At 40.1% G+C, this 26,631-nt stretch overlaps 1 protein-coding gene across 7 annotated transcripts in view; it reads right to left on the reverse strand.

Annotated features, from left to right (window-relative positions):
* cntrl (centriolin) overlaps positions 1-26,631 on the reverse strand; it is a 152,043-nt gene that overhangs the window by 98,678 nt on the left and 26,734 nt on the right. For 6 of the 7 annotated variants that reach the window (XM_078425890.1, XM_078425886.1, XM_078425888.1 and 3 more), the window contains 5 exons: positions 22,865-22,912; positions 19,448-19,567; positions 17,193-17,418; positions 12,531-12,640; positions 11,725-11,919 (listed from right to left, as the gene is read on the reverse strand). In XM_078425890.1, the coding sequence (XP_078282016.1) occupies positions 11,725-11,919; positions 12,531-12,640; positions 17,193-17,418; positions 19,448-19,567; positions 22,865-22,912 (699 nt within the window). The remainder of the gene's footprint in view (positions 1-11,724; positions 11,920-12,530; positions 12,641-17,192; positions 17,419-19,447; positions 19,568-22,864; positions 22,913-26,631) is intronic. The other variant, XM_078425889.1, reaches the window with a different exon arrangement.

Raw genomic sequence — 26,631 nt, forward strand, 5'->3', positions numbered from 1 at the left:
GAGGGATAAGGGCCAAACACGGGTAGGTGGGACTAGTGCAGCTGGGACATGTTGGCCGTGTGGGCAAGTTGGGCCAAAGGGCCTGTTTCCACACTGTATCACTTGATGAGTAGCACTTGAAAAGTGAAAAACGCCTGCAGATTATATTTTTACCACTATCACTAGATCTAAACTCCAGATTTCATCAATAATATCATGACACGTGGTTCCATCCTGTCAGAAATTGTCCCTCCTACTGTTTCATATGTATAAATTTAAAAAACAGCTTACATGAGTCAAATAGTTAGCAAACGACAAGGTTAAAGTGACCTCATAAATGAATTCCCTACAAACTGTGTAGAGGTTTACAAAGAATAAGTACATTAATCTTGTTTCGTGTATGCAGTTAGTAAGGTCCACAAATCAACTTTAAACCCATTTTCACAGAGTAATTAACTAGATGAAGCATGAAGCAAAACAGGGGCAGACATCAGATTTTAAATGTTCAAAATTAATCTAGTATTTTTAGGATATTGGTTAACATGCTTTATCTTCAAAACCACTCTTTCTTTTCCTTACCAACTCCCAAGATGGCAGGGTATTAAAAAATTGAAAAACACAATTTAAATGAGATCTGCATTTCCCTTACACTTTCAGTAATAGTCAAGTCCATAATTGGCTCATTTAAATATTTTTTAGGGTTTAGATTGCAAATTTGTGCAATTAAAAGATGCCTTTTTCAACACATCAATATTTTTATTTTATTTTCACATTTTCTTTTCAAAGAATGGTAGGAATTAGTAAAGCAAAAGCTGCACAGCAATGCTCAGTGATTCATTTCAAATATATCAATCAATCATAATTATCAAGTCAAAACTGGTCTATCAGGACTGTCTAGAAATAATAATGCTATCTTTATAAAGAGCTGGATTTGCACGGTTTTGGCAAACCTTCTGAATTGTTTTCCTGTCTTAAGCAATTGCTAACCTTGATTAAGAAGGGCAATTATTCATTCTGGGATGCTGATGATATGCCAACACCACCTTATTAACATGACCACTACTGTTGGCACAGATCTAATCTAATTCCCAAATTAAAAAGAGATAATCCAACATGCATTTACAGTAGATGCATATTTACAATAATTAAACAGTTTACAAATCAGATGTGATTTAGCTCTGCTGTCAGCCCATACTCAATCCAACATTGGCAATCTGTCCAAATTCTGTCAGCTTTGACATCATCTGTGATGTCTTCCTGTAGTCAGCTCCTTTTTGATAATCACTTTATCAATGGTAAAACTGCAAGCAACTGTTGAATGCCTACAAATTGTTATTGCTGAGACTCTAAACTACTACTGGTCAGGCTAATTTGGTCTGATTTCTAAATAATTGTTGGAATAATGCACATTTTTAATAGTTTAAAAAATTGAAATAATCTCAGTGAATCAGCTTTACAAACAAAAATATCAATATCTAACATACTGTGCTGATATATTCCCTCTTCTGCAGATTGAATTAGAAACATAAGGAATATCATCTCTCAAATCTGGTCTCTCATTCAGTAAGACCCAGATTGATCCAATTATAGATTCACCTACAGTATTTTCCACATTTTATCCCTAAAATCTAAAGATCTACCTCGGTTTTGAATTTATCTGCAATCCACTATGTACAGGCTCAAAAATTACTGTCTTACTTGAAAAACCTCTTCTATCTGCATACATGGCACCTAAATCACATGAATTATAATCTTACTTTTAAAAGTACAAAGAAATTCCACAATTTGTAAGCCATTATCAGCACCTGGAACGCTAAACTGAAACTGGCTTGTGAATATTTAAATAAAGAGAGTATAAATAACTATTTTGACAGCTGCATATTCTGTTCCTTTTACTATATTTCACGACGGCACAACATAAATAATAAATTAATTGTGCTCGGATTGCCACATAAAACAAAGACACCAATGATCTGAACAAAGATACCAAATAAATATGCAGTAAGTAAATAGGGACAGGCACCTTGGTACTCAGTGTTTAGACATCATGTACAATTCCCGAATCACCCCTTAAAATGAGATTTGTGCATCAACCGTGGATAAATTTATGAAGTTTGTGAAGGTCTTTGAACAAGTAACTAGTCAGACGTCACAGTCCTTTCTAACTTCCTGTTCTCATTACTCACATTGATTTTGCCGACTCCTAGACTTTACTGCTTTAAGGCACTTCTTAAAACTTTGGTCAGCGTTTCAGCCTTCACTTCTTTTGCAACCATAGTGCACGAGAGATCTCAGCCAGTATGTTTTCCGGAGAACTGTAAATGTGCCATATGCTTCAAATCACAACACAGGAAGTGCTTTCTGCAGCCAATCAAAAGCAGTTGACCTAACTGCTTCTGTAAGCTCTCCCTAAGGCAGCACTCCCAGTTGCGAAATACCACAGCCCACGTTACTACTGACTGCTGTCACAAAGGCAAACTAAGAATGTTCTGCAAATGAGATTAGCTGATATGTCGCTCAAGTCTCTAAAGTCTTAAACAAAGCATCGGATCAATCATCAGCACACCACATTGTACAGTAAATGTACACTATATATAATCAATTAAAGCATCCATCATCTTATCCTAATAAACTTTCCACATTACTTGGCACAATTCCACGGAATGTTTGAATTTTGTGAACTACCAATGATAGAGCCAAAACTGTGAGTATTAATATATCTATTCAAATTAACACAGTTACTCCTCTAGAAGTACATTTAAAAATAAGTTTATGCTACTTTACTATTGATAACATTGTACATATTAGCTTGCCACAAATAGTTTGATCTTATCTGTATCTTTTCCTTATGAATCCAAAGTTGTTAACAGCATCCAGTTACATTACACTCTTGGACTCTAACCACATACTTTAATCTAACAACAATACTTTAATCAAATCAACAGAAAATTGCTCAAGTCCCTCTCGTTTATCCTGTACTGAACATAGAACAAAGAACAGTACAGTACAAAGAACAGGGCCTTCGGCCCCCAATGTCTGTGCCAAGACCATCACTTATCTACTTGCACATAATCCATATCCCTCCATTCAATGCCTCGCCATATGCCTATCCAATAGTCTCTTAAATGCCACTATTGGATCTGCCTCAACCACCACCCCCAGCAATGCGCCAGGCACTCATCATCATCTATGTAAAAAAACTTCCCTCTCATCTTAAAGCTATGTCATCTAGTATTTTAATTTTCTACGCTGGGTAAAAAAGTTCTGCCTGTCTACCCTATCTATGCCTCTCATCATTTTACATACTTCTATCAGCTCTTTCTACAACCTCTGGCATTCCAGAGAAAACAATCCAAGTCTGACCAACCTCTCCCTATAGCTAATGGCCTTTAATCCAGGCATCATTCTGGTAAACAACCTCTGCACCCTTTCCAAAGCCTCCACATCCTTCCTGTAATGGCAGGACCAGAACTGTACACAATACTCCAAATGCGGCCTAACCCAAGTCCCATAAAGCTGCATCGTGACTTCCTAACTCTTATACCCACTGCCCCGACCTATGAAAGCAAGTATACCATTTGCCTTTTTACCACTCTATCTACTTTCTATTTCCCTTCTCAAATCAAGGAATAACATTAGCCATTCTCCATTTCTCCCAGACGTTGGCTATGTCTAGAAAAGATGCAAAGATCTTCATGAAGGCTCCCGCAATCTCGTCTCTTGCCTCTCCCAATAACTTGGTATAAAATCCTGTTGAATAATGGTTACCTCTCCACCCTCTTGAAGAGCCCCAACACCACCTCATCAATGCCTCTATTCCCTTAGGAGATTTGATATGTCAACGAATATTCTCTTGGACTTCTACAGGTCTAGAGAGCATATTGACCAGTTGCATCACGATCTGGTTCGGCAACTCGACCACCCAAGAATGAACAAAATTGTAAAAAGTGGTGAACACTGCCCAGTCCATCATGGGTACCAACCTCCCCACATCGAAGGGACCTACAGGAGTCGCTGCCTCAAAAAGACAGCCAGTATCATCAGAGATCCATTTCACCCTGGCCACACTCTAATTTCACTCCTGCCATCGAGAAGAAGGTACAGGAGCTTGAGAACTGTAACGCCCAGGTTCAGAGGCAGCTTCTTCCCTACAACCATCAGGCTATTAAACACAATAACCTCCAAACTACATAGGCATGGGGGTATTATTTTTGTTTTTGCACGATTGTTTGTTTTAACTTGTTTGATATTTACTATAATGTTTATAGAGTAACGTGTTTACATATCTGTTGTGCTGCTGCAAGTGAGAATTTCATTGGTCCGTTTCAGGTACACATAACAATAAAACACTCTCGACTTCCTTCTCAATCTGCCCTTGCATATTAGTATTCACCACAGTGATCTCACTGTCCTCCATGTCCTTCTCCTTGAAGAAAACAGATATAATGTACTCGTTTAGTACCTCGTCTACATCCCCAGACTCCAACCACAAATCCTCTCCTTTATACTTGTGGGGTCCAACCTTCTCCCTGGTTACCCTCTTGTTTTTAATATAGGTATAAAAAGCTTTTGGATTTTCTTAATCCGGCTCGCCAAAGCCATTTTGTAGTCCCTTCTGGCCTTTCCAATCGCCCACTTGAGCTCTTTCCTCCTTTATCTATATTCACCATTCTGAATTCCATCCTCTTACATCTTGCATGCACTTCCTCGTTCTTTTTGACCAGATTTACAACCTCCTTTGTCAGCCAAGGTTCCCTTACTTTGTCTTTATCCCTCCTCCTTAATGAAACATGCCAGTTCTGAACTTCAATCAACTGGCCTCTAAAAGACTCACATATGTCAAATGTGGTCTTGCCTAATACCAATTCCTCCTAATGTACTTTCCCAGGATCTTTACCTAATAACGTTGTAGTTTGCTTTATTGCAATTAAGTACCTTCCTGCCAGGTCCAAACTTCTCCTTATTCAAAACTACCTCAAAACTTTCCTTCTCTCCTGAGATGCTGCCTGACCTGCTGAGTTGCTCCAGCATTTTGTGAATAAATACCTTCGATTTGTACCAGCATCTGCAGTTATTTTCTTACACTATCAAAACTTATGGAGTTATGATCTCATTCCCCAAAATGCCCTTCCAACAGTCACCTGGCTAGGCTCATTTCATGACCTGAAATGTCATCCATCCTTTTTTCCATAGATGCTGCGTGACCTGCTGAGTTACTCTAGCACTTTGTGTCCATCTTCAGCATAAAACAGCATCTGCAGTTCCTTCCTATACACAAGGTCCAGTAGGTTCCCTTCTTGGGTTGGATTATCCACATACAGTTTCAACAAACACACTTGAATATACCTCACAAATGTTGCTCCATCTAAGTCTTTTGCACTGAGCAAAACCCAGTTAATACTGGGGAAGTTAAAGTCACCCACGAAGACAACCCTGTTGCTTTGGCATCTTTCACTAATCTGTCTATGTATCTGTCCCTGTATTTCCCACTTGCTTGTGAGGGGCCCATAGTACAGTCCCACTTGCACTTTCTTAAATCTTCCCATATCACCTCACGGACAAACCCTCCAGTTTGTCCTCTCCGAGTGCCGTGGTGGCAGTCTGGAGGATTCGTAGCGCAAATGCTCCACCTCTTTTGTTTTCCTCTCAATCACGTGTGAAACATCAGAACACTGGAACATTGAGCTGCCAGTCGTGTCCCTCTCACAACCACATTTCCACAATGGCCACAATATCATAGTCCCAAGCAATGATCCTGGCTATAAGTTATCTGCTTCCTAGACAATACTCTTTGCATTCAAATAAACACAATTCAGCCCATCAGCTTCACCATATTCCTTATCTCCCCATCTGTCCTTCCTTTGAGACTTACTGGCCTTAACCTCCATCTTCCTATCACAATTTCTGACCTACTACTCTGATTCCCACCCCCATGACTCTGTGGTCTAAACACTCCTGTGTAGCACCAGCGAACCTCCTACAAGGATATTGAGCCCCGGCCAGTTCAGATGTTACCCGTCCTTCTTATGCAGTCACCTCTGCCCCAGAAGAGATCCCAATAGTAAAAAAATCTGAATCCCTGCACCAACTCCCAAGCCACACATTTATCTGTTCTATCTTCTTATTTCTACCTTCACTAGCATGTGGCTAGGTAAAGAAATTCTCTCTCCCCCTACAATCATTGGTTTTAGTATTGATTTATTGTCATGTGACAGTGAAAAATATAACCAGCCAAATTACACCATACACGAGTACAATCATGCCATTACACAAGTACAAGGAAAGAGAAAAAAATCCAGAGTGCAGTATATAGTATTGTCTACAGTTGTCTACAGTTATAGAATGGAAATAAACAAAAAAGTGTACACACCCTACCATGAGGTAGGTTGGAAGATTGGGACTGTACCGTTAGCTTAAAAGAGGATCATTTATTGCAGTGGGGATGAATCTGGTGATAGGTGCTTTCAAGCTTTTGTATCTTCTGTCCAATGACAGAGGAGAAGAGGAAATGGCTGGGATGTGAATGGTCCTTAAAAATGTTTGCTGCTTACCCGAGGCAGCATGAAGTGAAGATGTAGTTGATGGGGGGGGGGGGGGGGGAGAGGAGTGAAGGCTGGTTTGTGTGATGGACTACTCTACATCCACCAATCTCTGCAATTTCTTATGATCTTAGGTAGATTTGTTGTCAAACCAAGCTGTGCTGTATGCTTTTTATGGTGCATCTGTAGAAGTTGGCAAGTGTTATTGGGGACATGTTCAACTTCCTTAGTCTTCTGAGTAGCTTCATTATGACTGGTCCAGGACAAATTGTTGGTGATATTTGCACCTTGGAACTTGAAGCTCTTGACCATCTCTACTTCAGCGCTATTGATGCTGAATGGGATGTGTACACCACCTCTTTTCCTGAAGATATTAACTAGTCCCATCATCTCAGACATTGAGGGAGAGGTTGACACCATGTTACTGAACTCAATATCCTTCCTGTACTGTTTCAACATTGTTTTAGATCTCTCCCCGTTCGATGGTGTCATCTACGAACTTGCAAATGAAGTTAGAGCAGAGTACATATGCTTCACTCCCCTTCCAATAAATCTCACCCAAAGCAAGCACACCTCCTTGAATAGCTTCTCATTTCCAAGAGACATTTCCCTACCAATGATATTAACTCGCCAGGATTCGATCCTTTCCCTCTTTAAATCTTGCCATTGCTCTTCTACTCTTCAGCCTGCACACATGGGCAAATCATCTCTCACTTTTCAGCACGATAACTGAGCTTCTCGCTGATCATAGCTGCTGTTAAGCCTCCACCCTCTTTTCTCCATGAGAGTCACTCTTGGGCTAACCTGTTCTCTCATGTGCTCCTGTTTCCCACTATTGCTACAGCTTTCAATCTGAATATTACTGGATACCATGATGAGATCTCCTGATTTCACAAATGATCTGATTATGGTACCCTAAAAACCACTTGCGTAAAACTTAGAAAGATGGTATTTAAGTATCAATATGTTACATAAAAAAAGACCAGAAAAATACTAACTGAACCAACTAATGTTCCAAATGCATGTTTATACTACCAATTTATTAATGTAGGCCAAAAGATACGATTGAAACCTACAGTGATATGACTACACATTGAACACTGCATTAAATGTTATCAATCAAGTTACAAAAATATTCCAGCCAGATGAAGCCATCATCTTCTTCTTATGCACTCCCTCCAGACTAATGAGTTCCCTGTAGGATCCAGAGTGTGGCACAGATGGGAGGGGTGGAGCTTGAAAGGGAAGGTGACTGTGTGGTTTGGACTGTTGTACACGATATGTGCTTGGCTTCCATATGCTACCAGTGAGACTGAGTGAAATGCTGAGTGCCTTCCTCGATGCTTCTATCGGTGTGAGACCACGAGGATATTACATGGTTTTCATGTATGCTTTGATAAGTCCTTAAATCTTTTCCTCTGGATTCCGGGAAATCACTTATGCTGATAGAAATCTAAGCAGAGTTCATGTTTTAGCAGTATGGTCACGTGGCATATCATTTTCAGGTAACGACAGTTGGCAGTTCAGATGTCGGGGTGGAAACAGTGCAGTTAATTTACCTTTCCTACCAGAGAATTTGAAGGATTACACTGAGAAATCTACCAACGAGTTCACCAAGGTGTCCACTGCATACAGTGGAGCATGGATTAATGCCATTTTATCGATCAGGTTTACTATCAGATTTAAGGTCTGAAGAGGTTATGTTCGCAAACTGAAGGCTGTGGTAGATTTCATCATTGTTGTTTGTCCAAATTAACAGGTATCCAAAATACGAGGATTGACCAAAATTAAAGTCATACAGTACAGAAAAACGCCCTTCAGTCCAACTTGTTCATGCTGATCAAAATGCCTCATCTAAGCCAGTCACTTTTGTCTACATTTGGCCCATATCGTTCTAAACCACAAACGTAGGTCCTCCGGCTTCTGATGCTCCTACCTGGTAAAAGACTGTGCATTCACTCTATCAATTCCCCTCATGATTTTAAACACTTCTGTAAGATCATCCCTTAGCCTCCTGCACCCCAATGAATATAGTCCTAGCTTGCCCAATCTCTCCCTATAGCTCATCCTTGAACCCTAGTAACATCCTTATAAATCTTCTCTGCACCCTTTCCAGCTTAATGACATCCTACCCATAGCAGGGTGACGAAAACTGAAAAAGATATAAAGTGCTGGAATAATTCGGCAGGTCAGGCAGCATCTCTGGAGAATATGGATAGGTGACATTTCGGGTTGGGACCCTTTTCAATTTCAATTTGTTAGATTTAGGGCTAAGGGAATCAAGGGATATGGAGAAAAAGCCGGAATGGGGTACTGATTTTGGATGATCAGCCATGATCATATTAAATGGCGGTGCTGGCTCAAAGGGCTGAATGGCCTACTCCTGCACCTATTTTCTATGTTTCTAAACCAAAATTGAAGTTCTTTACCAAAGATCGTGAAATGGTCCTTGATTGGCAGGGGGTGAAGTGGTGTGTCAAGAGCAAGCTGGTGAAAAGGCTCTATCTTCAGAATGTTTAACCCATTCTTTCGTGCACTTCAGTAAGAAGTCATCAGCAATTATTTGAAAAATAGCTTCAGTGGGTGCATATATTATAATGACTGAGGCAGAAGTGATCTTTGTTCTAGAAACAACATCTTCCTCTTTACGCTATGTAAACAATGCCATGTTCAAACCACTCAAAGAATTGAGAATTTGAAGTGTCAAAAATGCTAAACTGTTTATCCTTGAACAAATCGATCAAGAAACTGGTCTGGATTCTGCTAAGAATGATGCATTGCCTGAATAAGATGTGCAATATTTCTAGACATGACCCATTTGTGCCTTGAGGATTAAACCATTATATCCATTTTGTGAAAGTGTAGGCATTATTCAATTCAATTCGCCAGTAAGTTAACAAACATAAGCACCAAGTTCTGGTCCATTAACTACAAGATTAATTCAGGACACAATTGTTCAGCAGATGGGGTAAATGCACCCACCTTAAAGTGTTCATCATGATTGTGAACTACTCAGGCATAACTACTGCAGCTTCAGATATAATTACACAGTGGTTCCAAAAATAGCCTGGTGATTACTTTCAAGCATTGGAGTCAAAGGGCTAAACAGCACAGAAAGATGGTCTTCATTCATTCATGCTGACCAAGTTACCAACTTGCCTGTGCCTGGCTCAGATTCTTATAAACTTTTCCTATTCATGTGGAAACAAAGAAATGTACCTAGTCATGTGGTAAATGAACGATGATGAAATCTACCACTTATCTATTCCTGTACCTATCCAAGTATCTTTGAAACTGTCTTTTAAATTGTACCACTTCCTCTGACAGCATGTTCTATGCATGCACCACCCTCTCTGTGAAAAAGTTACCCCTCAGGTCCCTTTCAAATCTATCCTCTCTCACCTTAAACCTGCTTCTTCAATTTTACACTTCTTCCCTTGGGAAAAGGCTGTGATGATTCACTTTATCTGTGCCCCTCATGATTTTATAAGCCTCTATAAAGGCTACACTGTTTTCTACACTCCAGGGAAAAAAGACCTAGCCTATCCGGACTCACTTTATAACACAAACCGTCCAGATTCAGCAATATCCTTGAAAACCCTTTCTCCACCTTTTCGAGTTTAATGACATCCTTCCTAATAACAGGGTGACCAGAACTGTACACTTTACTCCAAATGTGGCTGTATCGTCTCATGTGGCTGTACGCAACATCCCATCACCCGTCCAACGCTGAACGATGAAGGCGAGTATGGCAAAAGCCTTCACCATCCTGTCCACCTGAGTTGCGACTTTCATGGAATCCCCTGCACCTCTAAATCTTTCTGTTCCACAACACTTCCCAGGGCCCAACCAATTACCATACAAATCCTGCGTTAGTTTGTCCTACCAAAATGCGATTCCTCGCATTTTACCTGAATTAAACTATATCCACCATTGCTCCGTCCATTGACTCAGTTGATCAAGATTCCATAGATGACCTTCTCCACTGTTCACTATATTACCGATATTATATCCTCATTGGACCCGGTGTGCCCCGCGCCTGACCTTCCACCCGTGGTGTAGCGCGGCAGCAGAGGGTCAAACAAGATGGCCGTGGCGGCCGAGGCAGGAGAGGTTTCCACCCAACGGGTCCATGGCTCGCTCTGGCTGACGTGATGGCTGCCGGGGGCCGAGGTGAGTGGCTCCCTCTCCCCTTTCCACCCACGGCCCCGGGGGACACTCCCCGGCCGCCAACGGGTTCATGGTTCATCATTTGGGGGAAGAGTTGCTGGAGAGGCTTGCACCCAACGGGGGTTGCCGTGCCCGCAGGAGAGGTTTGCATGGAGGGTTGCCAGGCTTACAGGAGAGTTTTGGATCAGTTGGGGGAGGGTTTCCAGGCCCGCAGGAGAGGTTTGGACGGAGGGTTGCTGGGCCCGCAGGATAGATTTGGGCCCAACGGGTCCACGCCTGGCTAGTATGGAAACTAAAGAACTGAGAAATAAAGAGAAAGAACTGAAAAAGGAAGATTAATTCAAATTTAAATCAGTTACAGTATAAGAAAGAGGAAGGGGAGAAAAAAAGAAACTAAGAGGTGAGATTTATATAGGCCTTCACCCATTAATAATGCACATTTAAAACGTCATTTTCACAATCATCATATCATAAAAAGGGTACTTAAAGTATTAAGTACAAAAAATAATTTTGTGTGTGATATGTAATACCAGTCAACATAAAAATATGAATCAACACAAAAGCACAATAAAAATGAAAGGATAATTAGAAAGAAAACAATTTTCATAAAATTACAGCAAGAGCAGTACAAGTAGCTTTAATTCAACATGGTGACATTCTTCAAAAGTATGCAGGGGAATTTGTAATTAAGATAATCACGAGTTACACATATCTTTTGCAGCAAAAGCTGACCAATTTGGCATTTGGCACTGATTTTCAATAACGTCTCTTTGAAAGCCAGAGTTTATACATAATGTAAATAAGACCATGTGATCTTCATATTGATTATTTATCAAAATAAAGAAGCTATGAACACAAGTTACAAATGGACTTGAGTTAATAGTACGTACTACATGGAACCAAAAACATCCAATTAGATGTTGTCGTAACGTTGTTCGCCCATTGACTAACACTAAAAGAAGGGGGAATGACATGCTTGATCCACAATTAAAAGAAAAAAACTGCCCATCTTGGATCTCATTTTAATTTTACTCACATGTTTTGGATCTTTAGGATCAACAGACTTCAAGTCCTTTTCAAGATCAAGAATCTCATGCTGTTTTCTTTCCATCTCTTTCCATTGTCTTTCCATCTGCTGCTCCACTTTCTCAGCCTCTTTCCGCAAATGGTTAATAAGCTGGATCTTCTCAGCTAATTGCTGTTGTAGCTGTTCTTTCTCAAGTTCCGAGATCTTTGTTTAAAAGAAAAAAAATCTATATTTGTTTAGGTCGATTCTGAATGAAAAATCCTAATATACTCCCATCATTTTGTAAAGATTAAAATTTTCTTCATCATACTGTCTTTATGTTTGCATTCATTCCAGAATTTTTAAATTGCTCCTTCTTTCATTTAAATTTTCTTTCATCATTGGATCATTGGTCAATTTGGATGCAACTTCTTTCCTTTGTGTTGAGAAACACTTTGATTTCAACAAGCCTGCACAATTGCTTAGAGCATATTGGCATTTTCACCTGTGATTCCACTATGAACAATATAACACCAAGAGCTAAAAGTGCTATTTAATTTATTACTTCAATTTTGACTTGATTGTGGATGATCAGCCATGATCACAATGAATGGCGATGCTGGCTCGAAGGGCTGAATGGCCTCCTCCTGCACCTATTTTCTATGTTTCTATGTAAAATCAAATTTTCGGATCCATTTGACCAACTATAAAGAAATAAATTTGAGTTGTGCTTATCAACCTAGTTAGTTAATGTGGGAAAAGCATGATAAATTACATAATTTCTAACTGTAGACATTTAGGTCCAAAATGTTAACTTTTTGTTGAACTATACAGACCTGTTTTTGTGCCGTTAACTCTTCCAGATTTTTTAGTTCTTCAACTGTTCTCAAAACTTGCTGTTGTGTCTTTTCTTTTTCACCCTGCAGTTGTCTTAGTGACTCTTCAGCTATGGGCAAAAATATTTTGTACAGTTTATGTGAAGATTATGCAGCATTAGTCTTTGAGGGTCCTAATTGAAACAAAAATCAGATTACATTGTGACATTTTTAATCTGAACATTCAATAGCAGAGCTGCAATTTTTGTTTGCTAAAACAAGTCACACTTTAGAATCACAATAATCTGCCAACAACAGTTTATTGATACTGTTTTGCTGACCTTTTCAGATGGAAAAAAAACTTCCATACTACACATTTTAGCTCTTTACGAAGATCTGGTTACACTTTTTATTTGATTTTGGCATTCCTTCAAAACAGCACCATAAATAGGTCACCGCATTTGATATTGACTGCTTCACATTAAAAATGAAAGATTTGAAAAAAGGAAGTGGAAGTTGTCAAATTGCATTGCTTCAAAACCGCTTTATTTTGAGGTGAATTTCTGTTTTTCAATATTCTAGAAGTTTATGCAAGTTTAAGGAAATTAAAAAGGACCTCAAATTTTCTTAAGGGTTCCAATGGTGCAACCTCATTTAAGCAGCTAATCTCAATTTCTGACAAGACAGTGGACACTGATGATCAGCAGCATCAAACAGATCATGATTCAGACCTCAACCTATTAGGTAATTCCAAAGAACATTTGCCAAAAAAAAATCAAATGATAGCAATTAGCAATGGAAAATATTGCTTACTTTGCTTACAGTAGGTACTTTGCAAATATTGCTTACAGCATGGAAACAAACCTTTTGGCCCAACTCGTCCATGCTGACCAAGATGCCCATCCAAGCCAGTTGCACTTGCCTGCGCTTGATCCAAATCCCTCTAACTCTTTCTTACCCATGTATTCTTGTCTTTTATATGTTGTTATTGTACTTGCCTCAATAACTGCAACTGGCAGTTCATTCCATATGCTCAGCAGCTTTTGTGTGAAAAAGATGCCCCTCAGATTCCTATTTTAATCTTGCCCCATCTCATGTATATATACTAGTTCTCAATTCTCCTGCACTGGGACAAAAAGTCTGCTTTCATCGTACCCATTTCCCTGATGATTTTATACATCTCTACAAGATCACCTCTCAATCCATGGAATAAAGTCCTGACATGCCAAACCGCTCCCTATATTCCAGGCTCTCAAGTCCCAACAACATTTTTGTAAACATTCTCTGCATTCTTTCCAGCTTCATGGAATTTTTCCCATGGCAGGATGACCAAAACTGAACATAATACTCCAAATGCGGCCTCATTAACATCTTGTACAATGTAACATATAGTTCCAACTAGAAACATAGACATAGAAACATAGAAAATAGGTGCAGGAGGCCATTCGGCCCTTCGAGCCAGCACCGCCATTCATTGTGATCATAGCTGATCGTCCCCAATCAATAACCCGTGCCTGCCTTCTCCCCATATCCCTTGATTCCACTAGCCCCTAGAGTTCTATCTAACTCTCTCTTAAATCCATCCAGTGATTTGGCTTTCACTGCCCTCTGTGGCAGAGAATTCCACAAATTCACAACTCTCTGGGTGAAAAAGTTTCTTACCTCAGTTTTAAATGGCTTCCCCTTTATTCTAAGACTGTGGCCCCTGGTTCTGGACTCGCCCAACATTGGGAACATTTTTCCTGCATCTAGCTTGTCCAGTCCTTTTATAATTTTATATGTTTCTATAAGATCCCCTCTCATCCTTCTAAACTCCAGTGAATACAAGCCTAGACTTTTTAATCTTTCCTCATATGACAGTCCCGCCATCCCAGGGATCAATCTTGTGAACCTACGCTGCACTGCCTCAATTACAAGGATTTCCTTCCTCAAATTGCACACAACTGACCAAAACTGCACACAATACTCCAGATGTGGTCTTACCAGGGCCCTATACAACTGCAGAAGAACCTCTTTACTCCTATACTGAAATCCTCTTGTCATGAAGGCCAACATGCCATTAGCTTTCTTCACTGCCTGCTGCACCTGCACGCCAACTTTCAGTGACTGGTGTACAAGGCCACCCAGGTCTTGCTGCACCTCCCCCTTACCTAACCTAACACCATTGAGATAATAATCTGCCTCCTTGTTTTTGCCGCCAAAGTGGATAACCTCACATTTATCTATATTATACTGCATCTGCCATGCATCTGCCCACTCACTCAACCTGTCCAGGTCACCCTGCAACCTACTAACATCCTCTTCACAGTTTACACTGCCACCCAGCTTTGTGTCATCCGCAAACCTGCTAGTGTTGCTTCTAATTCCCTCTTCCAAATCATTAATATATATGGTAAACAGTTGCGGCCCCAACACCGAGCCTTGCGGCACTCCACTCGCCACTGCCTGGCATTCTGAAAAGGACCCATTTACTCCTATTCTTTGCTTCCTGTCTGCCAACCAATTTTCTTTTTTTATTTATTTTTTTTTAATTTTTTTTTTTTTTATTTTTTTTTTTTTTGAAAAGCATATGTACAAATCGAAATAAGAAAAAACACATTTGTTACACATTTGAACCAATTTTCTATCCATGTCAACACCCTACTCCCAAAACCACGTGCTCTAATTTTAGCCACCAATCTCCCGTGCGGGACCTTATCAAAGGCTTTCTGAAAGTCTAGATACACTACATCCACTGGCTTCCCTTCATCCATTTTACTTGTCACATCCTCAAAAAATTCCAGAAGATTAGTCAAGCATGATTTCCCTTTCATAAATCCATGCTGACTTGGACTTATCCTTTTACTGCTATCCAAATGCACCGTTATTACCTCTTTAATAATTGACTCCAGCATCTTTCCCACCAGGCTAACTGGTCTGTAATTCCCCGTTTTCTCTCTCGCTCCTTTCTTGAAAAGTGGGACAACATTAGCTATCCTCCAATCCACAGGAACTGATCCTGAATCTATTGAACATTGGAAAATGATCACCAATGCGTCCACTATTTCAAGAGCCACCTCCCTGAGGACCCTGGGATGCAGACCATCAGGCCGGGGGGATTTATCATCCTTCAGTCCCATTAGTCTACCCAATACTATTTCTCGCCTAATGAAAATTTCTTTCAGTTCCTCTACCCCCCCCCCCAGATCCTCTGTCCTCCAGTACATCTGGGAGATTGTTTGTGTCTTCCTTAGTGAAGACAGATCCAAAGTACCTGTTCAACTCTTCTGCCATTTCCTTGTTACCCATAATAATTTCACCCATGTCTGCCTTCAAGGGACCCACATTTGACTTTGCTATTCTTTTTCTTTTAACATATCTAAAGAAGCTTTTACTGTCCTTCTTTTTCGGAGGACCTAACATGGTCCAATAACACTGCTGCGCTGGTCAAGGCACAGCAACGACTGTTCTACCCAAGAACACTGAAGAAGTCTGGTTTACCCCAACAGCTGCTGACGACATTCTACCGCTGCACCATAGAGAGCATCTTAACACATGGCATTCCTGTGTGGTACCTCAGCTGCACGGAGGCAGAGAGGAAAGCTCTTTAGCGGGTAGTCCATAGAGCTCAGAGGACCATCGGAACACAGCTACCAGCCTTGGAGGGCATCTACAACACACGATGCCTCAGAAAAGCCACCAGCATCCACAAAGACTCTTCACACCCCTGCAACAGTCTGTTCGAACTCCTTCCATCGGGCAGACGATACAAGGCCTTCTACGCCCGCACCTCCAGACTCAGGAACAGCTTCATCCCTAGGGCCATAGCTACTATGAACCGGTCCGGCTGAGCCGGATGGTCACATCGCACAGTGATCCGGCACAGATCTACTTGCACTTTATTCTGTTTTAAAACTGTTACAATTTGTTTCAATGGGTTGTTTAAATTAATACTGACTAGCTAATTAAATTATTGCATCGTATGGGAGGCGCATTCCCAATCTCGTTGTAACCCTGTACAATGACAATAAAGATATATTGTATTGTATTTATATTCCTGGCCAGCTTCCCCTCGTACTTCATCTTTTCAGCCCGTATTGCCCGTTTTGTTACCTTCTGTTGCGCTATGAAAGTTTCTCAATCCTCTAGCTTCCGGCTACTCTTTGCTGTGTTATACATCTTTTCTTTTAGTTTTAGAAAACTGATGACAATTTATGTATCTTTTATTTGTAATGAATGATCTCTCGCTCTCTTGCTATCCACTTTGCTGCTGTAACACTGTAAATTTCCCCGGTGTGGGACGAATAAAGGAATATATTATTATTATTATTATTCCATCCCTAACTCCTCTTGTCAGCCACAGTTGCCTCCTACTCCGCTTAGAATCTTTCTTCCTTTTTGGAATGAAATGGTCCTGCGTCTTCCAGATTGTGCCCAGAAATTCCTGCCAATGCTGTCCCAACTACTACACTCAATTCCCTGACTGAAGGCCGGCGTGCCAAAGGTCTACATTACTACCCTATTTACTTTTAACCAAGTTCTCCAAAACCAATTATGAATGCTTCCAATCAAACTAGTCAGTTTAAAACTAGCCAGATCTGTGATCAAAACAGATTCGGGTTTTAAATTTTAATTTTCATTGCATTAATGATGGAAGATCTTTAGAACTATAAATTGTTTAAGAACATATCTCAGTGGTTCTACCTTTCAGAATTTTCTTTTCCTTGTCTTCCAGTTGGACATCCAGTGCCTGATTAAATTTTACTCTTAATTCATTCTTTTGTTCATCATCAGCACCAAATTGAATTTTTCCAATGTTTCCATGCTGCACAGGGGCAAGGATATGTGCTCCTTGGATGTATTGGTTTCTCTTGTACATGGCCTTCCCAATGTAAGGACTCTCATTTGGAATATCATCCACTTCAAAATTCTGTAAATTGGTTCAATTAATAAAAAACATTTTTAATACGAGGAAGTATCAGGTGTTGCACTTTGGGAGGTTGAATGTATGAGGAAAATATACAATTAATGGCATGATCAATAGCACTGATGTCCTGAGGGATCATGAGGCCCAAGTCTATAACTCCCTGAAAAGGAAAGACATCAAAGGTTACGGGCAGAAGGCAGGTGAATGGGGTTGAGAGGGCAAAATAGATCAATCATGATAAAATGGCGGAGTAGGCTCGATGGGCAGATCAGTCTAACTCTGTTCCCATGTCTTATGTTCTTATGAAAAGAGGCAAACACATGTTGATAGAGTGGTAAAGAAGGCATATAATATACTTGCCTTCATTGGTCAGGGCATTGAGTATAAGAGTCTGGAAGTCATGTTGCAGCTTTATAGGTTATTGGCTAGGCAACATTTGGATTACGGTGTGGAGTTCTGGTTGCCCCATTGCAGGAAGGATGTGGAAGCTTTAGAAAGGGTGCAGATGAGATTTACTAGAATGATGCCTGGATTAGGGGGTATTAGCTACTGGGAGAGATTGAACAGACTTGCATTGCTTTTTCTGGAATGCCGGAGGTTGAGGGGAGATCTGATAGAAAGTATATAAAATGAGAGGCACAGATACGGTAGATAGTCTAAACCTTTTCCCAGAATGAAAATATCTGATGCTAAAGGCATAACCTTAAGGTGAGAGAGGCAAAGTTTAAAGGACATGTGTGGGACAAGGTTTTTTTTCTACACATGGAGTGGCGAGTGCCTGGAACACACTGCTGAGCGTGATCATGGAGGCAAATATGATAATGACAAGTAAGAGACTTCTGGATAGGCACGTGGCTGTTTAGGCAGTGGAGGGGTACAAATTAGCACAGACAGATATGAATTGGTCTTGGCATCATGTTCGGCACAGGCAGTGTGGGCCAAAGGGCCTGTATCTGTGCTGTACTATTTATATGGAATTCCGAGTTAATACAGATTATTAGATTTAAGACTGTGATGCTTTTCAGTTGAAAACTAGATGACAATAAATGAAATCCTGAAAGAACACAAAGTTTTTGAACAAGAACAGAAAAATGGAAGTCAGATTCCTGATTGCACTGCATCTTGCCTATAATAAAACTACCGTTGCCATTTGAAAGGGCCAATCTAACCTCGGGTCAGATGTTGATATCTGAGGTGGATACTGTTTGGACCAACACCATCCATGCATGTTGCTGGTAGTCAAAGATGGGTTGTGTCTTGTTTTGTGATAATTATTTTAAATATGTTTCTGACATTTGGGGACATTTAAAATTAAAAAATATTCATGGTTATTAATTAAATCAAGATTTAAAAAATATATATAATGCTAAATTAGTAAACAAAAAATTAACTAACTTTTAAAAAATCACCCTCCTCTTTTCCTTGCATTCTATAGTAAATGGCTCTCTAATAACCTGGTGTAAGATCGGAAACTCCAGCATTTGGAATTCTTCCGTTATTCAAAAGGTCTCAAACGTCCAAGTTGACCAGTGTATGTGTGGAAGTAAAGACTTAATGCAGTTTCAATTGCTGGAAATAGGTGGTTGCACTGACTGGAGCCACTGACTCTAGAACCATTGGAAAATGTGTAAATCTTAACGGAAAGGTACACCAAAAAGCAAAACATTTGCAAAGATACTAAAATCTCATTCCTCAGAAAACCTGCTCCACCTTTTTTTCACAATTTCCATGTTGTACAGCATTCTGCAATTGAATAGGTGGACAGATTTCATTCCAGAATTCTAATTAGTTACTATGAGGTATATAATCAACTTAATGTTAAGAATTAAAGGATATAATGGAACAGAGGTAAATGTGTCTTATCAAATATGACAGCTCTTCCATGTTTTACATTTGTTCCATTGTGCCATGCACTGTTTGTGCATTCACCAATGTATGCCATTGCCTTGGGATTCCTTTTATTTTAAAAACTGATCTGGAAATTTTTTTTTTGACTGGTTAATTAGTCTCCAAACAAAAGGTAACATATTACTTCAGTTGGGATGTGATGCAGTGGTTCAAACTTGGCATCAATCTTGTAAAATGCTAATTCTTGCTCCAGCTGGTATTGCTTTTGACAAGTCCGCGTTAGTTCTGCTGTCTTCCTCTTAAGCTGTAACAGAAATAAAACAATATAAAAAATTGTAAACTTTCATCATGAAAATGTAACTTTAAAAAAAAACCTTTTCAAATCTCTGAATGCATTTTCTTTCTCCTCTTGATATTGTGAAATTAATTAAACATTTGATCTCTCGGAAGGCAGAAGAGTGAATCAGCCAGTAACATAAGCAGCAAAGCAGGACCAACAGTAAATAGATGGAAAATGAACACGATATCCATCTCTTTTGTTTGTTTAGTGGCAGAAGAATTGTCTGATATGGTCCGATTTTATTGATCTTAGGAAGTCTCCAATCACTTAATAGCAAATTAAATAAATTATTTACAGGCTTCCAACATAGGGTTATGTAGAAACCTATATACAAAAAAGCAACAATGAAATGATGACTGTAAAAGCTCTTTCCGCAATGTTGATTGTGGGATATATAGGCCAAGAAACAGCGGAGAATTCTATTGCTCTTTGATTAAAATCTTTTTTACATTAATATGTAAAGCAGATGGGAACTTAGTTTAATTTATCATTTGAAAGATGAAACCATCGACAGTATAGCACTGCCCACATCTTAAACCGAGGATCATTCTAGATCAAATGCTGGTCTCGTCTTAGGCTTCAACCTACAACTATTGTCTCTGAATGCTAAGACTTGCAATTTGTGAAATCAAGTAAATCTGTTGAGTCTATTTGAATTATTTCAGCGTTGGAGTTGCAGCGAGAGATTTCACTAGTATCGTGAGTGCAAAGAACCACGGATTCAGCAGATACGGAGTATTGATTGCAATTAAAAAGCATTATCCTAAATAATTCAAATATCCAAGAGGATTATACATCTAAAGTTCATCATTTGTAAAAATTCCCCAATGATAAATCTGAATGGACTTTGTTCATTCAACTGAAATAGTAAACTGTAGCAATTGATTGTGTTTAGCTTTAGAATATCCTACATAAAGTTATCAATAACCTGCAGCTAAGCTAACATGGAAATATTTATTTAAATATTTTAGTTTCTGAAGAGAAATTACTTTAGCTCATTCAAGCTTCTAATTACAATTGGGTCAAGCAAGATGAGACGCAAAATCTTATAATGCATTAAAGTTCTTTCAAAGATCAAACCTTCCTACACAAAGTAATCTTCAAATAATTATATGTATTCCTTAGTACTGGTCCTCCGCAATTTACAAACAGCCAACTTATGTGTACCCCAACATACAGACTAGCATGTGGAGAACGGTGTTATGGATTGTAGCCTGCTGCAGGCATCTTCTGCCACCTCAGAACACATTTTGTGTCCACATTTCCGACTTGCATACTGTTCAGATTACAAACCTTTCACTTAAACAGCACCCTGCTGTAACTTGCGGACAACCTGTTTATGTAGAAATGCTTTTCTTGTGGCATTCACAAGACCATGTACATTTATAATTTTGATATTGAACAGCTCTACTGATATTAGATTTAGATTTTTAGATTTAGATTTAGAGATACAGCGCGGAAACAGGCCCTTCGGCCCACCGCGCCACCCAGCGATCCCCTCACATTAACACTATCCTACACACACTAGGGACAATTTTTTTAAACATTTGCCCAGCCAATTAACCTACATACCTGTACGTCTTTGGAATGTGGGAGGAAACCGAAGATCTCGGAGAAAACCCACGCAGGTCACGGGGAGAACGTACAAACTCCGTACAGACGGCGCCCGTAGTCAGGATCGAACCTGAGTCTCCCACGCTGCATTCGCTGTAAGGCAGCAACTCTACCGCTGCGCCACCGTGCCGCCGTGGATATTAAAGTTTCTCCATCAACAAATAACAAAATTGTTGGAGGAACCCAGCATGACCCATATGCATGCATGTATACACACATACATGCACATACACACAACAGTAAAATTTAACACAGAGATCACACTAGGAATATTTTGAAAATATTCTGTCATTTTTAAGAATGGTTTGATGAAGGAGTCCAAATCTTAACTAATAAAACTCTATAGATCTCTTAAACAAGAATCATAAAGTCGGAGACCTAGAGCACAGAAAAAAACTCCTTGGTCCACTGAGTCTCCACTAATCACCAGGTATTCCTAATGACATAAATCTATTCAAATCCATTTTATCTTCACATTTGGAATGTAATGCCATAATTTATGGAATGGAATACTTTATTGTATACAATAAAATACAACCAAGGTATACAAATAGCAACTACCTACAGCGCTGACAAAGTCACAAAGTATGCCGGGTCCTCCTTTGTTCACCCCCCCCCCTTCCCAACAGCGGTTCCCCCCCACGCCAGGGTCCTCATTGTCCATTGTTCTCCCTCCCTCATTCCCCATTGACCATTGTTCTTTTCCATCAACTCCCATCACCCACCCCTCCAAGAATCTTCCACTAACCTACACGCTAGGAATAATTTGGAACAACCAATTAACCTACCAATCCAAGTGTTTTGAGATGTAGGATAATACTGGAACACCCAGGACAAAACCACGTGGTCACAGAGAGACCGTGCAGACTCCACACAGCTGGCACAGGACGGCATGTTTAAGTCAGTGGAGTTGTGAGGCTCAACATGCTGTGCCACAGATACTACCCCAGCACATCACCACTCCACAAATATTCTGCCCTCTAAAGTGAATTCAGCTATCAGCATGCCCATACAAAAGCTATCTCAGTGCTAGTTTGAAATTTTAGTCTGCATTTATAGTATACGGTCTGAATCGGTAAAGTAGGTCCTGCTTCAAGAGTATGTTTTATGTTCACAGCACCACCATCGTCTAACCCCCTGTGTGAACAATGCAATTTGGGCTATCTAACTGCATCTGAACATCTCTGATCCCAACATCCCACTGGCTTACGCCTATTGTTGCCCATGATGTTCGAACTCCAATAAATCCAAGTAACTCAACACCAATCCTCCCTATTCCCAACCAAGCTTCACTCACCTATTCTGCTCTTCCTCCAATGCTATTGTTATCATGTGCAATAGGATATCGCTAGCAGAATATTTCCTTCCACAGATGCTGCCCAACCCACCGAGTTGCTCCAGCAGTTTGTTTTTTAACTTCATGCAGAATATTACAGCTAATGTCCGAACACAAAACTGGTGCAAATCAACTATCACCAATTTAACATTCCTTTTTAAAAATACTAAAGATTTTTCAAGTCATAACATATTTTGCTACAGCACTTATGTTTTATCATTTATAAGCTTCAAATATTTTTTGAATTATTAGTCTAATAAATCCCTGTGATCTCTGTGACATGCAACCTAAATGCTACATGCTCCAGATACCTGAAGACAAGTGTGCAGCAAGGCTTCAATAGACATCGGCAGGAAAAACTGAAGAAAAGCAACAGGTTAAAAGAAAACCAAGTAAAATAAAGCAAGGTTTGAGAATTATACTAATTGTTACCATATTTATTAAAAAATATTCAATTAAAACACATTTTGCTTAAAAAACAAAATTAGAAAATGGATCTTGCAACGGTCTTGATGTGTATACACATTACCTAGTTGTGCTCACTGCACTCAAGAAAAAAAACTTAATTCTCAAATGTCTGCTAATATTAGCAAATATCACCAGCAATTTGTCCTGGACCAGCCACATCAAAGCTATATCTAAGAAAGCACATCAACGCTTCTACTTCCTTAAAAGGCTTAGGAAGTTCGGCATGTTTCCAACAACGCTCAGCAACTTCTACATATTTTGAGTATTTTATCGGGATGCATCACAGGCAGCATGGTTTGGGAGCAGCTCCCTTCGATTGACTCCATCTACACTTCACGCTGCCTCGGCAAGGCCGCCAACATAATCAAGGACCAGTCTCACCTCCGTTCACGCTAGGCAAGATACAGATTGCATACCTCCAGATTCAGGGACAGTTTCTTCCCAGCTGTTATCAGGCAACTGAACTGCCCTCTCGTGAGATACAGTGTGGTCCTGACCTCCCATCTACCTCATTGGTGACCTTGTACCATCTTTAGTCAGACTTTATCTTGGACTAAATCGTGTACCCTTTATTTGTACACTGTGGATGGCTTGATATAAGTATATAAAGTCTTTTCTGACTGGACAAAGAACGCAACAAAAGCTATTCACTGTACCTCAGTACACATGACAATAATAATAAACTAAACAAGATTCAGTTAATTGTGCAAACAGGTCAGAAAATAATAAAAACAAATTTGCTTTACTTTATTAAAAAAAACTATCTTCATATGCGAACAAATATGTAGTGTGCATTGGGAATAACTTTGTGAATATCAAACCTTATCACTTAAAAGCTAAAAGAAATCAATACAATTTGTAATGGTACAAAAGCATTTGCAGCACCATTTCCTTCCACATCTGAATGCAAACTCGTTTTACTCAATTCTGTTTACACCTTTGAGTACTTTAAAGCCGTACCAAACTGATGGCAAGATATATTAGATGTTTTATTAACACAAACACATCCATCAGAGTCTTAAGGCTTTGGTATCATCTGGAACTCTCAAACTCCGGTACATAATTTTAACCACACTGAAAAACATACTAGAAAGATATTTGGGGTGACATAATGGCGTAGCTGCTGCCTCACAGCACCAGTGGCCTGAATTCCAACCGGACCAGGTGTTGACGGTACAGAATGTGCACGTTCTCCTCCAGATGCTCTGGTTTCTTTCCACATCCCAAAGCCATGCGGGTTCGTAGGTTAATTGTTCTCTGTAAATTGCTTCTTGAGTGTTCGGATTAAATGTGAAGGTGGGATAGCATAGAACTAGTGTGAACAGATGATCGATAATTGATGTTGAAAAGGAGGGCCAAAGTGTCTGTATTCATACTGTGGCTTTCAATCAATCCATATGCAAAGTCCATGAACATCCTTTAATTCTGAAGACTGCTTGTTTAAGATTTCTAATCTCAGTTAAATTCTCCTTTAACTTAGTCTTACAATTGTTCACTTTTAAAAGAGGTCTACTGGAGAGAAATTTAATTTCATGATTGGGTACTCACTTGACCAGTAACAAAAAAATGGACTTCTACGTCATTACTATTATGTTAATTTGGGGAACATAGAAACATAGAAAATAGGTGCAAGAGTAGGCCATTCGGCCCTTCGAGCCATTCAATATGATCATGGCTGATCATCCAGCTCAGTAACCTGTACCTGCCTTCTCTCCATACCCCCTGATCCCTTTAGCCACAAGGGCCACATCTAACTCCCTCTTAAATATAGCCAATGAACTGGCCTCAACTACCTTCTGTGGCAGAGAATTCCACAGACTCACCACTCTCTGTGTGAAGATCTAACCTGATCTTAATAAGTAAAATTAAAACCTAAATGTAAATTCTTGCTTTTCAGATTGACATCTTTGACAAATATAGTTTTTCATCAAAAGAAAGCTGGTTAGGAATTCCCATTCTCAAATTACGTTTGGCAATTAGGATACTGACACACTCGTTTCAACATTGTCTATTGACACAATTTAGGTCAATGATTTGGATGTGGAGATTACGTTTGTATGGAGTCATACAACGTAAAAATAGGCCCTTCGGCCCAACTCCTTCATGCCGATCAAGAATCCCCAGCTAAGCTAGTCCCATTTGCCGGATTTAACTATATCGCTCTAAACCTTTCCCATCCATGTACCTGTCCAACTGTCTTTTAAATGTTATTTATACCTCAACTTCCTCTTCTGGCAGCTCGTTATATCACCCCTCACCCTCCTTCACTCCAAGGAATAAAGTCCTTGCCTGCACAATCTTTCCCTATAGCTCAGACCCTCGAGTTCTTTCAACATCCTCATAAATCTTCTCTGCACTCTTTCCAGCTTAATGACATCCCTCCCTTAGAAGGATGATCACAACTGAACACAATGCAGCCACATCAACGTCTTGTACAACTGTAACATAACATCCCAACTTCTATACTAGGTACCTTGATGGATCTTTTTTATCGAGTCCACATCACAAGAAGAAATATTGTTAAGCCAGAGCTGAACACAGTTCACAGCATCTTCACTGTAGGCAGCGAGATTGGCAGCTGTGCATTGGTTTTCCCGTTGAGGGCATTTCAGCAGGTGTTCCATTGTTTGTGATTTTCAATATCTCAAAGACACACGACTGGTTTGAGGCCAAGTCGACCGCGATGACTCCCGTCATCGAAGCAAAGCGTGCCACCCTAGCCGAGTACAAGCGGTCAGCCAACGAGAAGAACCTGCAGATCCTCAAGGCCGCCAGGAGCAAGGCTCAGCAGACTGCAGGCGTTGCGCCAATGAGTATTGGACACAGCTTAGTGAGGACATCCAGACGGCCGTCATAACAGGGAACGTCAGGGGAATGTACGATGGCATTAAGAAGGTATTAGGACCAGTCCAGAGCAAGACAGGCCCCCTCAAATCCTCCACTGGGGAAGTAATCACAGACAAATGCCAGCAGATGGAGAGATGGGTGGAACACTACTCCGACCTCTACTCGAGAGAGAACACTGTGTCCTCCTCAGCCCTTGACGCCAATGAGTGCATGCCGACCATGGATGAGTTAGATGGAGAGCCGACGGTAGAAGAGCTCAGCAAGGCCATTGACAGCCTGGCCTCAGGCAAGACTCCAGGCAGCGACGGGATTCCCCTTGACCTGATCAAGCACTGCAAAACTACCTTACTGCTTCCTTTGCATGAAGTCCTCTGCCAGTGCTGGCAAGAAGGAGCTGTACCGCAGGACATGAGGGATGCCACGATCATTACCCTCTACAAGAACAAGGACGAGAGAAGCGACTGCAACAACTACAGAGGCATCTCCCTCCTCAACATTGTCGGCACATCTTGATCCGCCTGCAGAAGCTGGCAGAACGTGTCTACCCAGAGTCACAGTGTGGTTTCCGAGCTGGAACATAGCAAATTAAATATAAAATGGAACAAAAGTAGGTCATCCATTTTAGTAGAAGAAATAGAAAATGGAACATTTTTTCAAATGATAAAAGATTGAGAGAAATTGACAATAGACAATAGGTGCAGGAGTAGGCCATTCGGCCCTGTCAGCCAGCACCACCATTCAATGTGATCATGGCTGATCATTC

The sequence above is a fragment of the Rhinoraja longicauda genome, chromosome 31 (assembly GCF_053455715.1).
Source record: "Rhinoraja longicauda isolate Sanriku21f chromosome 31, sRhiLon1.1, whole genome shotgun sequence".
Lineage (NCBI taxonomy): Eukaryota > Metazoa > Chordata > Chondrichthyes > Rajiformes > Arhynchobatidae > Rhinoraja > Rhinoraja longicauda.